The sequence below is a fragment of the Lycium barbarum genome, chromosome 3 (genome assembly GCF_019175385.1).
Source record: "Lycium barbarum isolate Lr01 chromosome 3, ASM1917538v2, whole genome shotgun sequence".
NCBI lineage: Eukaryota > Viridiplantae > Streptophyta > Magnoliopsida > Solanales > Solanaceae > Lycium > Lycium barbarum.
This window is the reverse complement of record NC_083339.1, coordinates 105,062,722-105,077,584: the sequence shown is the minus strand read 5'-3', so window position 1 is coordinate 105,077,584 and position 14,863 is coordinate 105,062,722. Positions and strand designations below refer to the sequence as shown.

Sequence of the window (14,863 nt, the reverse complement as noted above, 5' to 3'; positions counted from 1 at the left end):
GAAGCACTAGTAAGAATTATTTGACTTCGTTGTCTCCTTGTGAGTTCCAAGGAAACAGAGCTTATTTTCAGCGAAATGAAACTTAAAGGGTAGTAATAAAATTATATTATAAAGAGAAAAAAATTAAGAGTAGTCATTAAACAAAATAATTAAGAATAAAAATTAGTTAGTGAGTCATATGTGAACTTCGACGTGTTTTAAGAAAGCCAAATCAATAGGAAAGCTCAAGTGTCCATCTAACCCAATTTGCCAACAGAGTCCAAAAGAGGAGTAGCTTGTTTCTTTAACATTATTAGCTGAGATGGGAATCACAATTATGAAATCAAGTTACTACTTAAGTTTCTTCGATTTGCAATGCATGAGTATCTAGAGAAAAAGAGAGAGAGAGAGACAACTCATCGAAGATTTGTTAGCAAAGATACTCATTTCATAGTTTCGGTCTAATATCTCAGGACATTGGATTGAGAACATTCGGGAATTTCCATTAGCAAAAATTTAAGAAAGAAAACTATTAACTTCTCCTATACCAATCTCCCCCACAATTCCAAAGAGAAAGCTAAGTTGAAAACCAAGACAAACCCAAATCTCCTATTATAATATCAACACTCCACAGTGGCCTTTTGAGCCAAAGGAATAGCAGCAATTGCATTGTCACCCGCACCCACAGTTCCAGGCAACTTCCTCTTAGGCTTGGCCTCTTGCAACATAGACATAACATCCCTCATCGATGGCCTGTCTGCCGGATTCCTGCTAGTGCAGAGCAATGCAACCCTCAATAACAACATCATTTCCTCCCTAACCGAAAGACACGAACCGCCAGCATTTTTATCCAACACATCATTTATGCCATTTTTAGTCTTGAGCTTGGACCTAATCCAATCTACAATGCTATTTCCGTCGCCAAATTCTGGTTCCACCGATCTTTTCCCTGATAAAATTTCCATTAACACAACCCCGTAACTGTATATGTCACTTTTCTCATCAACTTGCAATGTGTATGCATATTCTGCATCAACAAACACAACATGTTTAGTACTTAATATCTAAATGTGTTTTTTTTAAACAGTGCAACTATGAAATCTATAATAAAAGAAAAGATAAGAACATTTTTGTATATTTTAATTCGTTATCATAACAATTTGTCTACTAGTGCTCACAACGGTTGACTTTGAGCATTAAAGTCAAGGAATATAGTACTAGTACAAATAAATCAAAGGGGTTAATCAGAGTGTGAGAGTCAGATAAGTAGCTTGACAAAATCTTGGTGGGTCCAAAGTATAAAACAAAAAGTGAAAAACTAAAGCTTAAAGGCTAAGGGAGCAATTCACGCGCACTAGTTCGCCATGCCTCTTAGCACCACTAAAGAAACTCCACCGCCCTTTCACCTCCGCTTAATTCTAGCTTTAATAAGTTTTCTGCAGTGATGCTTTTCACTAGAATTAAATCTAAATATTTAAAGATAGTTGTAATAATTATTTAAGTTAAATTTGCACCAATTGTCGTATAGAAGTATGAGTAAAGAAATACTTGATGACCCTTTAATTAAAATTTTAGATTACCTCTTTTACTACACTAAACTAGACAGGAATATTATCCTAGATTCTTAATAAAAAACTCAACTTAGAGATACCAAATTGTGGCGCTCAAATTCAAAAAATGAATTAGTGCCTGCTAGATCTGGTTATGGTTAAAAGAAGATTCACTAGTGTGAAGCAGTTGAAGCATTTAACAACTGTATGGACAAAAAAACAAGATATATCATGCTTTTCACTCAAAAATGCATCATGCTAGTGACATGACACCACGTTTAGCACGCGAGTGACCCCTTTATCGTCACCCTACAGAACGACCTAAACTGATCTGACAAGAACATTTTCGGATAAAAATAAGCCACTCCAAAACAATTATGTAGTCCCTTCAATAAGATAATTAAATGTCACTGCCATTAACAATTTAATTAAAGAACAAGATAAAAAAGTTTAATAGTAGAACTTACCAGGAGCAATGTAGCCATAAGATCCAGCAATCACAGACATAGATTCATCACACTGAATCAACTTGGCAACACCAAAATCAGCAACTCGAGCCTCCAGTTCACCATCCAGAAGAATATTACTAGGCTTAAGATCACGATGAACAATAACGGGATCACAATCATGATGAAGATAGCAAATTCCTTGAGCGACCCCAAGTGCAATTTTGTACCTAGTTAGCCAATCAGCCACCAAATTAGCATCCTTGTTCTTACCATGCAACAAATCATCTAGGCTACCATTGGGCATGTACTCGTACAGCAACATCGTGCACTCGTTGTTGCTGCAACAGCCCAACAATCGCACGATGTTCCTGTGCCTCACATTGCCTAACACATCAACTTCAGCTAAAACGCCTCGCCTTTTCCTGATTGTCTCCTTGTGTTTTCCCCATAGCTTTTTCACCGCTATGGCCTCGCCACCTGGCATCTCGGCTTTGTACACTGTCCCTGTTGAACCCATTCCCAGGATCTTGTCAGTCATTGTCAAGCACTCCAATACATCATCTGCTGTGAAGTTCAATCTCTGGAAAGCCGTTAATTTCCAGGGGCCAACTTCTCTGTCACCTGAAAATCGCCGACTATAATTGGCGTGAAAACATCGGCTGCCCGCGATGAGGACGAACAGCCCGATACCAAATGCAGCTGCCATTATCCAGACGATTGCGCCAGCTGTCTTCTTGGGCTGCGGCTTAACTTCCACTGCTCCAGCCGCGAGCCCATCGGTCCCACAAGGCTTTTGAATGACAGCACCACAGAGGCCTTCGTTTCCGATGAAGGAAGAGGAATGTAAGCTTGAGAAAATTGAGCCTGAAGAAGGCACTGGACCAGAGAGCTGATTGTAGGACACGTTGAAGTTTTCTATGGTACTGGAATTGGCAAAATTTGAAGGAATTGTTCCAGTTAGGAAATTTTGAGACAAATCAATCTCTGTTATGGAAGGAATTGCAGATATTTCCCAAGGAATGATTCCCGTAAGCGAATTTCGTCGAAAATTGAATTGAATGAGCTTCTCACAATGCTCAATATCCCATGGAATACTTCCTGTGAGATTGTTTCCTTCAAGCTCGATATGGTACAAAACACGACACCCTTTGAAGTTAGGGATTTTCCCGATAAGGCCACTGTAACTTGCCGAAAATATCTGCAGAGTTTGGGAACTCCACATATTATCCGGCAACTCACTGTTGAATGAATTCTCTGAAATGTTCAAATACTCCAATCTTGCGGAATTCCCAAAATCTTTCGGAATTGGACCGGAGAAATTGTTTTTGCTCATGTCAAAGTACGCTAAATTGGGCAAGAAACCAAAGCCTAATGGTATAGAGCCGTTGAGTCTGTTGTTTTGAATTCTAAACCTGGCCAATGCGGTGCAATTTGCTAAGGAAGAAGGGAGCTCACCAATAAACTGGTTTGAAAACAGGATAAGTTTAACTAAGCTGTTGCTTAGACAAAGATTTGGTGGAATGGGACCTGATAGATGATTTGAAGAGACATCAAGCTTTTGTAACTTTGCATTTGAACCTAACTTCTGTGGTAAAATTCCAATGAGTGAGTTATTCCATAGAGCCAACAATTCAAGATTAGGAAGCTGACCAATCCCTTGTGGGATTTCACCTGTGAAGTTATTGTTCATCAAATTTAAGACTGTTAGCTCTTTGAACCCTGAAATCCCTTCAGGGATTGTTCCTACGAGATGGTTGTCGGATAAGTCCAACGATTTCAGAGATGTCAATTTTCCAAAAGAGGAAGGAATTGTACCCAAAAAATGGTTCTTGAAAATAAACAAAGTTTCAAGCTTTGTCAAGTTGCCTAGCCCAACAGGTAGAATACCAGAAAGGTTGGCTACAGAGATATCAAGGTAGTTCAAATTTGACAAAGAAGAAAATTCATCAGGTACACCTCCAGTGAAATTCTGGTAACCAATCTCTAAATGTTCAAGCTCATTCAAGAAACCCAACTCAGCCAAAACCGGACCAGTCAATTTATTTCCAGCCAAGTGTAAAAATTTCAGCTTTACAAAGCCACCATAACTTTTCGGAATTACACCCTCGAAATAGTTTCCACCAAGGTTAAGGTACTCAAGATTAGGGAGCTTAACAACTTCCTCAGGCAAAGGGCCTATGAAATCGTTACTATAAGCATTCAGGTGTGTTAAAGACTTGAGTCTTGATACACCAGGGGGGAAAGTTGAGTTAAAGGAATTGTGACTAATATCAAGAGTCTTGAGGAAAGGGAATTCGAAAAGAACTGTTTGGAGAGGACCCTCTAAGGCATTTCCACTTAAATTCAGGTGGTGAAGGTGCACCAGGTTCTTTATATCTGCTGGAATTGTACCAGAAAGATTGCGCTTTGAGAGATCAAGAGAGGTGATTTGGTTAGTTTTTTTGTCACATTTGATGCCAGACCAAGAGCACCAAATGTGTGAACCGGGTCTTGAGAAGGCAAGGGTAGGATCCCAATCATTGAAGGTGTTGTGATTATCATGGAAAGAGGACTTTAAGGTTAAAAGAGAAATGAGTTGTAGAGGAAGATTTGAACTACTGGGAATGGAGAAAACAAGTGAAATTCTTGTTAGGAAGAGGAGAAGTGTAGTAAGGAAGAGAGGAAAGGAGTGTTTCATGGTTACGGGGTTATGGTGGAAAGGAAATGGTTGAGAAATGGGGTGTGTAAAGAGAGGTAAATTTAAGGGAAAGAAGGTTTTGATTGTTATGAAATGCTTTTTTGGAGTGCTGGAAACAGAGGGTGTTTCATGATGATTTAGCTTCCCCTTCAGTGGGTTCTGTTTGGTGTGAGGAGAGAGAAAAAGGGAAGGAAAATTGAAAAAGAATTCCAATAATCTAATAAATATTTGTACTATTCCTTCTTCTTGTACATCTTTAGTTTCTGATGCTACTTCTGTTTCGTAACTCCAATACTTATACTCACACAATTCATGAGAGTCCGCAACTTAAATAACCCAAAAAGTGGTGTTTGAGACCAAAATAACCCATTAAAAAAAGTAACCAAACTAATATTTGTGCACTAAAATGCGCAATAGAGGCCATTTTTTTTTATTTTTTTTTTACAATCTTAAAGTTTTCAAATTCACCTTTTTTCATATTTTGACCAAAGATTAGTCATGTTTCAAAACTCTGAAATATCAATATTTTATATAAAACTTGATATCTTATTTTGCGGACAATAATGTCAGCTCATTATATCCAGTATACCTAAACATTTGAATCGTTGTTTTAGGGGCTGTGAAGTGTCCCGAAATAAGTTGTTTGTTTGAATCTTTTTATCTTTAAGTTTAAGTGTTTTATTTTGTAAAGTATTGATTTAAGTGTTTTATTATTTAGTCAAGGCATTACTTTATTTCGAATGTACAAAATAAATATTATATTAAAAAATAATTCATCTAATACGAGAGGTTCAAAATAATTCATTGCAATAACCAAATAATACATCATTCTTTACAATAACAAAATATTTAAAACAATACTTCAAGTACGAGATGCTCTTCCACTACGAGAGGTACTTGCACCATCATGGCCTCGTAGGCTACACAAACGCTTATCATGACCAAACTCCTTACACGTAGAGCACCTGTGAGAGTATGTCCTATCATTGACATCCATTTGATTGTGAATCCGAGTTCGTGCATTAAAATGAATTTTACAGATACACTCCTTGTTAGCCGTTTGGCCAGTAAGCTTGATCACCAAGTGGGTAGAAGTGGTCGGCATACATTTTAAGGTAACTTTTGACGCTATATTCCGATGCTACATAAATTGATACCGTTTTTCCCATTGACTCGAAACACTTGACGCATGAGAACACGGCATGTGGTGTGTTTGTCACTTACAACTACACATTCTCGTGCCCTCATAAACGGTATGTAAGTTTCCTCCCCGACCTTCGTAATAACCTTTCCTGACTTCATACACACTTTCAGTCAGGTTACGCTCGGTCATCTTGTGCAGCTCACATTTTTTCTGTTATGCTCCATCATTTTTTTAGGTTTTGGCATCCATCTCCCACCCTCTGCTAATATGGCTTTAGCATGCTTTGTTCTTGTCACAAACCGCTCCACAACTTGCATGAAAGTCATTCTCACCATTGCAGTAACGGGTAGTCTCCGAGCAGATTTTAGCAAACCATTGAATAACTCCGAGCTGTTTGTTGTAAGCATCCCCATCTCCTGCCTTCATCAGCATGTAATGTCCATTTTTCAACTTCAATTTGCTTCAACCATGTATATGCTTCTGGACTCACTGCCTTGATCATCTCCATCCTTACAAGCCATTTTTTTTGTTGATGCTCCATCGCAGCCGCCCACATCAATTTGTTGAGTGTGCTGTTTCCAAAATTCGTTTGAAAATTTGCCTTAATATGCCTTAAACAATAGCGATAGTAAGCAAAGGGAGGCTGCCACCCATCCAAAGTAGACATACTGTGCAATATACCTTGATGTCGATCAGATAGCACGCATATGCTCATACGATCCTTGATAATATACCTCCTCAAATGTGTCAAAAACATCCCTCATGTCTCGTTGCTCTCGTTAGCGGCAATTGCTAAAGCAAGATGGAATAACGATCCATTGGCATCCATTCCTACTGCAATCAGTAGCTTGATGTCGTATACACCATATACGTGTGTGCCATCTATGGATATGATCGGCTAGCAGTGAGCAAAACCATCAATACATAGTTTGAATGTCCAAAACACAAAGTTAAAAATATTACCGGGCAGAAGCCTCCACTCTACAATAGTACTATCATTGAATTTTTTTAGAGCTGCCATATACCTCGACAACATCTGGAAAGAGCCCACCCAATTCCCATAAATCATCTCAAACGCACGCCTACGCCCGAGATATCCCTTTGTCTTGCTTATCGTTTTATGATATATTGTCTTAACATTTCTAATGCAATCTTTGATGGGATCCTACACAAATTTAAACAAATAACATTTAGCAATGATAATTTAATTGATGTAAGAATTATAATAAACTAGGTTGAATAGGTTACCTTAGGGTTCCGGCAACGTCTTTAAGTAGCACTTGAGCAATCATATTATATCTAAATTAAAATGATCTGCTCGATTCTCTCCCATATCACAAGTGTGACGTTGGTGGAATTTTGTGATAACCCTCATACCATCGGGCTTAACAATCCCCCGAAGCATCCATTGACAGCCTTAATACTGTCGTCTACAAACTAGTCTCCATATTTTTCTGGTTGAATCACCAACCCCATACTCCCTCATTCCTTAATTTTAACTGCCCTTTGCAGTGCCTTTTTTTATTCGAACATCATGCTTTTTTTTAAGGTAGCAAGCATCTTTTATAAGATCGGCCGCTTCTTTCCACATTTTTTGGCGAATCTTCTCCGGAGAAGACGAAGGCATCAGCATGACCTTGAAGATTGTAAAGATATGGAATATTGTCAGAATGCCACTGCATTCGGTTTGCTATCACTTGATGATGTCTCACAATAATTTGGATAATCATCACCATCTAAAAAAGGCCTCTTCCTACACGAAAAGTAACATATTTTAAATATCAACATCAAATATATATGGATTATTTAATATAAAGATGATCAACCTACCGATATTGATCTGTATTGTCATGATTTGGAGAAAGATCACTCCACCGAACTGAGAGAATTTCCCAAAATCAACATTTGGTACCACTGGCGAGTTTTGTGAATAATTTTCACTATAAGTTTGATTAAATTGTTGGTTTGAAGAAATATCAACTCCACCGAACTGAGAGTTTTCCCAATATTACTCATATCAGGTGTATAACCCCTATAAAGTTACCAAAAATGAATATTTACCAATAAATAAATAAACACGTGCTACTACACAAAATAATAATTTAAAAATGGATATTTACCAATTTTCAGTGTAAGTTTGACTAAATTGTTGGCTTAGAGTTTCCAGCGGCACTTGACCGCGTAAGATGTCTCCATAAGAACTAAAGTTCCCATAAGTGTTATCATGAGTAGGCTAGACTTAAGGGACTTCTTGAAGTATCTTTTCAATATATATTTCAAGAACATAAATGGCGACTAAATCCCTATATTCTTCAAGCGCCCTCAAATACTCCTTCAAAGAGTCATCATCATTGATATTCTATACACCAACGCACTAAACCTTGTGAAACAGTGTGTGGATATTTGCCTATTACAGATTATCCATACTGAGTGGGATTAGCTTTCATTTTTTATTTTTGTGTGTAAGTGACTGACTAATGTTTCGTAATTCAAGGTTATTGGAAACTTTACATGGGCTTGTGGTTTGATACTATAACGAACGGTATTATTGTCATCAAGTATATCTCCATCCCAAAATATAGAAACCTTAACAGTTGAAGGAGGAGAATACATTTTTTCTTTTTTCTCTGAAGTTTGGTTTTTTCAAGAACTTAAAAGACTTAAACTTATGAAATGGATGAGTTTTTACCTCATCCAACTTTCATATTAAATAGAAAAAAATTGAGCGCGAGTGAACATTCAAAAAACATGGGATTAATCCCTATTGCGCATGAAAACAATGTGCAATACTTTTGTGCATGAAGACACTGTACAATAGGATAAGATTCCTGAAATAATGCAGCATGGTGTTGTCAAATGAAGCATGTCATCTATGGCTCATATATTGCGCATGTAAATGTTGCACAATATAAGTTAGTGTCATAAAAAGCAGTCACCTAATGCAGCATTGTGTTGACAAGTCAAGCATAGTGTATCATAAAAAATGATCAAATAATGCAGCATTGTGTTGTCAATCAAGCATAATGTGTCATAAAAAATGGTCAAATAACGGAGCATGGTGTGGTCAAATCAAGCATGTCATCTATGGCTCATAAAAGGCGGTCAAATAATGCATCCATTGTGTTGTCAAATCAAGCATGTCATTCTAAAAACTCATATTTTGTGCATTTGAATGTTGCGCAATATAAGCTGGTGTCATAAAAAACGGTCAGATAATGCTGCATGGTGTTGTCAAATCAAGCATGTCATTCTAAAAACTCATATTTTGCATATTTAAATGTTGAGCAATATAAGTTAGTGTTGTCAAATCAAGGAGTAGTATATAACATGATTGACGAATAACTACCATTCACATTAAAACGAGTTATCATGTCATTCTATACCTAATTTGCTTATATTGGTTCTATTACATGTTTTACCCCAGCAGACATATTCGAAGCAATGGGTAGGACATGGGAACCAGATAATGATTTTAAATACTCAAATAACCTGACAACAGATTCAATCGACAATATAATAATACTATGAGAAAGGAGTGGGATTGACGTGTCAGGAAGGCTGTAGTACTGGAACAAAACTTGAGGTCATTAGGGCTTAAACGTGCTATGTCAATGCCTCGTGACACTCCACAAAAGTTGAATTTTGCTCTTAACCGTTTTTGTGAAGAGAACAATCGGATGAAAATACATTGCCTAAGGATAGAATATAGTCAACATGGTTACGTAAGATTCAGATCCAAGTGGGATTCGGACTGTGAGATGTCCGATGAAGATTAAATTTTTTTTATAATAAAGTAAGTCGGTAGGATCATAATGACCACCCCCTGAGGGTACTTGGAGGTTTGCAACTATATAAGTAGCCTTTCATTTGTTATTAGACTACAACATATTCAATGTCGAGTAGTAGAAATGTAAATTGGTCTTTATTCCTTCCAAATGATTCAAGTAGCAGTGATGATGATAGTTCAAATCATAGCAGCTATTCCACCTAAAAAAGTTTTCTTGATAACAATGATTTTAAACTAGACGATTTGAAACCCCACCTTCTTATAGAGCGTAATGATGATTTTTGCAGCGTGAAATATTCAAATCCACGAGAATATTATTGCGGGTTATGCCGAGAATGGGCATATCGGCGTGCCGAATCAGAACGTCTTATTCGTGACTTGGAAAATCTCAATGCTCAAATCCCAATAAGGTACTCAATAACCATGCCTCGAGTAGGTCCAAAAACTTGCGAGCTTACCGTATAAAGGATTAGAAAAGAAAATAACAAAATGCTAGCAAGACGTAGATTTTACATGCTAAAGTTGGCCGAAGAACAAGCATTATCAACCAGTAGAGAATTAACATCTATAGAAAAAAAGAAATGTCTTAAGAAACCCAAAATATTATTCTGAGGATGATATTGAGGACTTATTCTGATGATGATTAGGGTTTATTTTGGTTCACTCTCTTGGATTTTGGGTCATTTAAGTTTCGGACTTATGCGGTTAATTTGTATTTTTAGTTTATGATGAAGTCGTCAATTTGAATATTTTTACTATGTCTTTAATTTACTTTGATTCTTATAGTCTATTATTAATTTATATAATCTTCTTAGAGTTAATAATACATAAAACGTTCAACAATTCACAATTTTAAAAAACACCCAAATAAATTAGTACATAAAGGGTGCAAATTACATAATATATGAAAACGTGCAACTAGTAAAAAAAAGTACATAAAACTAACAAACTAAATAGAAAATACATAGAAAAACAAAATACATAGAAATATTAAACTTAACAAACAAAATACATAGAAATAATAAACAACAACAACATAGTAGAAATAATCTTCCAAATTTCAGTTTTTCTTTCAAAGCATCTTTCTCGTGTTGAGTATCTCTAAGGTTAGCCTTGAAAAAACTTTGTTTTTCTTTGGATTCTTTTAGCAAGACCTGCAAAAGGTGAATTCTTTCTTGAGCTTCCATAAGCTTAAACTGCAAGTCAAACTTCACGGTATCTCTACTGATACGTGAGGTCCGGGTATCTCTATCAACATGAGGCTTTTTAAACTTCGCCGCTACCGTTTTATCGACGAAATGCTATCTTCCCAACGAAAATGTTTGCAACCGCCCATATCCTATAAACATTACAAGAAAATCAGTTTTTAAAGTAAAATATGTAGATAATGTGAAAAAAATTTAAACCCTAAAAAATTGTAAAAAACACTTACTTCGGGCACTTTACAACGCCAAAAACGATGGCTCGGATTATCTTGAGTCCTTGATGTTCTTAGCTTACAATAATGACCACATTCACAAACATTGGATTCTATAGCGAAGTTTGACGTTTCAGAGCTTTGAGATATGATTTTGGGGAGGCTAAAGTATGTTGAAAGAGTGAAAATGGAGGAATTGAAGAAGAGTAACTTGTAAAAATGAAGCTGGTAAGGTTTCTATTGCGCACTAAATTAGTGCGCACTATGACTAAACTGCAATATCACAGTTTAGTCCTATTGCATACTAATTTAGTGCACAAAGGGTAATTTGGTTAATTTTTCTTTTTAATGGGTTATTTTGATCTCAAACTCCACTTTTTGGGTCATTTAAGTTGCTCCAATTCATCACTCTTTGATACTACTATAATGAATAATAAATTCATCACTATTTGATACTACTATAATGAATAATAATATATCTGTTACTCCGTTTTCTTTTGCTTTAATTTCTTTGTGCGTCTCTCTTTGCCTCAGTATTTTTCAACTTTTTCTGCTCTCTTGAAATACTTTTTGGTTTTCTTAGATTTAATTCCTCTTTTCTTTTCTTAATTTTTTCCCCACCACTTTTGCATCATTCCTTGTACCTTTATCTTTAGCCAACCAAAAACAAATTGTATAAATAGAATTTGGGCAGTAATATAGTGGCAATGTTTCTCGTAGGACCCAAGAAAGTTTGTTTTCGATTTCCCACTTCTTCACATTATTCCTTTAAACTTATTTGTTCCTCCTCTTTTTTTTTTTTTCTTTGTAATTCATGTTTCTTTCCTTTTTTCCACTTTGAACTACCAGATGAAAGCACCTAGTGACATTGGGCCATGATAGAAGGACCACATATATATATATCTTTAACTGGAAAAATCCTTCAAAATGTTTATTTCATCACCAGGTGTCTCTAATATTAACTTGATTAATGATGATTAATAATCAATCATCTTTCCATGTGGTCACAAGTATATATACAAACAACATCTATAATGGTCCATTATTCAAGTACTTTAATAAGTAGTACCAATAAGATTTTGAATCTATTATCCTCTACTCTCCCCTTAAAGGCAAAGCAAAGAAGGAAAAACAAAAAGAAGATAAGATAGTGAGAGAACCTCCAAAAGAAAAATTAGAATTAAAAACGTCTTACATGTGAACACAAGTATGGCCTTTTTAAAGATAGTACATTGGGATTCATTAAATCTGTTAAGTTTACCAGAGTATTTATCTTGATACGCCTGCCATGCAGAATGGGGACATTTGTTTTTTTTCACATTTAATATTGTTACTTTCTGGGAAATTTTCATTGTACCGAGGTTGAAATTCAAAGTCCGGAAAATGTACACAATGAGTAGAAAAGATTAAAAGCATTAACGGGGTGATCACATGAAACAATGGGCATGATGGCATTTTGAACATCAGAGAGGAGGAGTTGAATGCATTAAATTCCAGCTAGTTTTACATAATTTTGATGTTTGTAGCCTTAAATGATGGGCATTTGCTACTTTGTATCATTAATTCTTCTAAGGTGTATTCAATTATAATGAATAAAGCTTTAAACATAATGATTTTATGTGTTTTCCCTCTACCATACTACGAAATGTTGAATCTCCATACTTCGATTGTACGAGTACTTTTGCTTATAGCTTAGTAGTTTTGGTCACCTACCATTGTACTTAACCTTTACTCATAGTATTAATTCAATTTTGTTGGCTGATGCCCACCTCTTGTTAAGGTATACTTATCACCTTAGGAAAAGGGAAATATATACGTAACTTCAATCATGGCGGTATACTTATTTATAAAATTCATTAACTGGCATGCATAGGACTTCAAGGTCATGGCAAGGACCATTATTCTTGAATATTGTGTTAAATGGGATAATAGCACTATTAGTATCTCTTTTTAAAAAAAAAAAGAAAAAAAAATTGTTTTATTACATTGGGGTAGGGGATGGAGAAATGGGGAGGGGATTACAAGGTGGGAAATCAAACCCTCACCAATAAGGTGAAAGGTTAGGTAGCCAACCAACTAAGCTACTAAGATTCCTACACTATTAGTAACTCAGTTATAAGTAAATTATGATTTTGCTCTTTATAATATTGGTCTAAGCATGTTTCACTTTCGTTTAGTTGAAATGTGTGTTTTTGATCTCTTTATGTAGGATATGTTATATTTAGATTATTTTTAGAATTATATTGTCGTCCAATTAATATACATCTATGGAGTAACAACAGCTTAACATACCACATGAATAAGTGGTAAAATGGCAAATAACTGTAGTAAAGCTGTGAGTATTGGCAAGCAAATGAATCAAAAGTGTACATTTGATTAATTAAAAATTAAATATGCTTAGTCAAATATTATAAGAACTAAAATCAGAATTTATCAATAATTGAATGATCAATTTTTTTTAAAAAAAATCTATCTATTTATATGCACCACAATAGATAAAATTGACCTAATAGTGTAAAATTTCATTTTATCGACATTGGCATAGTACAATATGAGTTAGCTCACTATGACGTACGGGAGCTGCCCTACTCTTTCTCCAAAATTCGTCACACGCATATGTTTCTCTCAAGTTTTTATTGGAGAAAGAATTTCGGCCAAAATAATAAAAAGAATTTCGGCCAAAATAATCACCTCTTTTTTTTTTTTTTTTGATTTGATGTTTGATATCAGTTTTAGAATTTTATTAATTCGAATTTGTACCAAACACTCTCACCTAGAAGGTAAAACGATATCTACCAAAGAAAGTGCCCTTTCAAATGATTGCTTAGCATAATAAAAATGATAGTGGTTGGTTCTAACAGACACTAGTTGTCTTATTCATATTCATGGTAAATAAAGCATGTGAGAGGAGGACAAGGTAGCAAGTGACAACATGATCTTCATGCCATGTAAGTTTAAATCTATTATCTATGTGTCAATTTTTCATTAAAAGTGTAACCAACAAACAAACATAACTCACAAGGAAAACGGTTACTAGCACACCTATGACACTTCTTGCGTACAAAGAAGAATGAAATAAAACAAAAGCCAAAAGAATGATAAGTTCGAATAATAATAAAATGAACGGAAAAGACTCATAAATACCCTTAACCTATTGAAAAAGACTCATAAATACCCTCCTTCCACCTTTTGGTCTAAAAATACCCTTAAGGTTTGTTTTTGGCTCAAATATACCCCTCAAACTAACAAAGTTAAAGTTAACTCTTTTAAAAAGCCAAATGGCATTTTGTGATTGGACACATATATTATTTAATTTAAAAATTAAAAAATATGAACAAAACTGATTTTTTTTTGCATTTCGTGAATTAATCAACAAAATATGTTTTTTTTTTTTTTTTTTTTTTTTGCATTTCGTGAATAAAAAAACGAAATAGGAAATTATAATTTTTTTTTGCATTTCGTGTATTAAAAAATGAAATAGGATAAAAAAATTAATTTTGTTCATATAAAAACAAAATTGGAAAATATATTTTGTCCAATTTTCCAATTTCGTTTTTATATGAACGAAAATAATTTTTTTTTATCCTATTTCGTTTTTTAATACACGAAATGCAAAAAAAAAATTATAATTTCCTATTTCATTTTTTTATTCATGAAATGCAAAAAAAAAACATATTTCGTTGATTAATTCACGAAATGCAAAAAAAAAAAAAACAGTTTCGTTCATATTTTTTAATTTTTTAGTTTTTAATTTTTAAGTTTCCACACAATTTTTTTTAAAAAAAATATGTAAATTACGGAATTTTATTATTGGCAATTTTTTTTAAATCTGGAATTTTAAATTACTGGCAATTTATTAT

The 14,863-nt window shown here is 34.8% G+C and overlaps 1 protein-coding gene across 1 annotated transcript; it reads right to left on the bottom strand.

Moving 5' to 3' along the window:
* Positions 1–405: 405 nt before the first annotated feature.
* On the bottom strand, positions 406–4,932 carry LOC132631700 (leucine-rich repeat receptor-like protein kinase TDR). Its single transcript, XM_060347377.1, has 2 exons — positions 1,997–4,932; positions 406–1,006 (listed from the first exon to the last, which is right to left on the bottom strand). Exons 1-2 carry the CDS (start codon positions 4,653–4,655, stop codon positions 600–602), a joined length of 3,066 nt encoding a protein of 1,021 aa, XP_060203360.1. The 5' UTR covers positions 4,656–4,932; the 3' UTR covers positions 406–599.
* Between the last annotated feature and the right edge of the window lie 9,931 nt (positions 4,933–14,863).

Excerpts from the sequence above, each read along its gene's own strand:
- LOC132631700 (XM_060347377.1), bottom strand. The coding sequence starts at position 4,655 with ATGAAACACTCCTTTCCTCTCTTCCTTACTACACTTCTCCTCTTCCTA. Across the intron at positions 1,007-1,996 it reads TTATGGCTACATTGCTCCTG|AATATGCATACACATTGCAA; the intron begins GTAAGTTCTACT and ends TTGTTGATGCAG.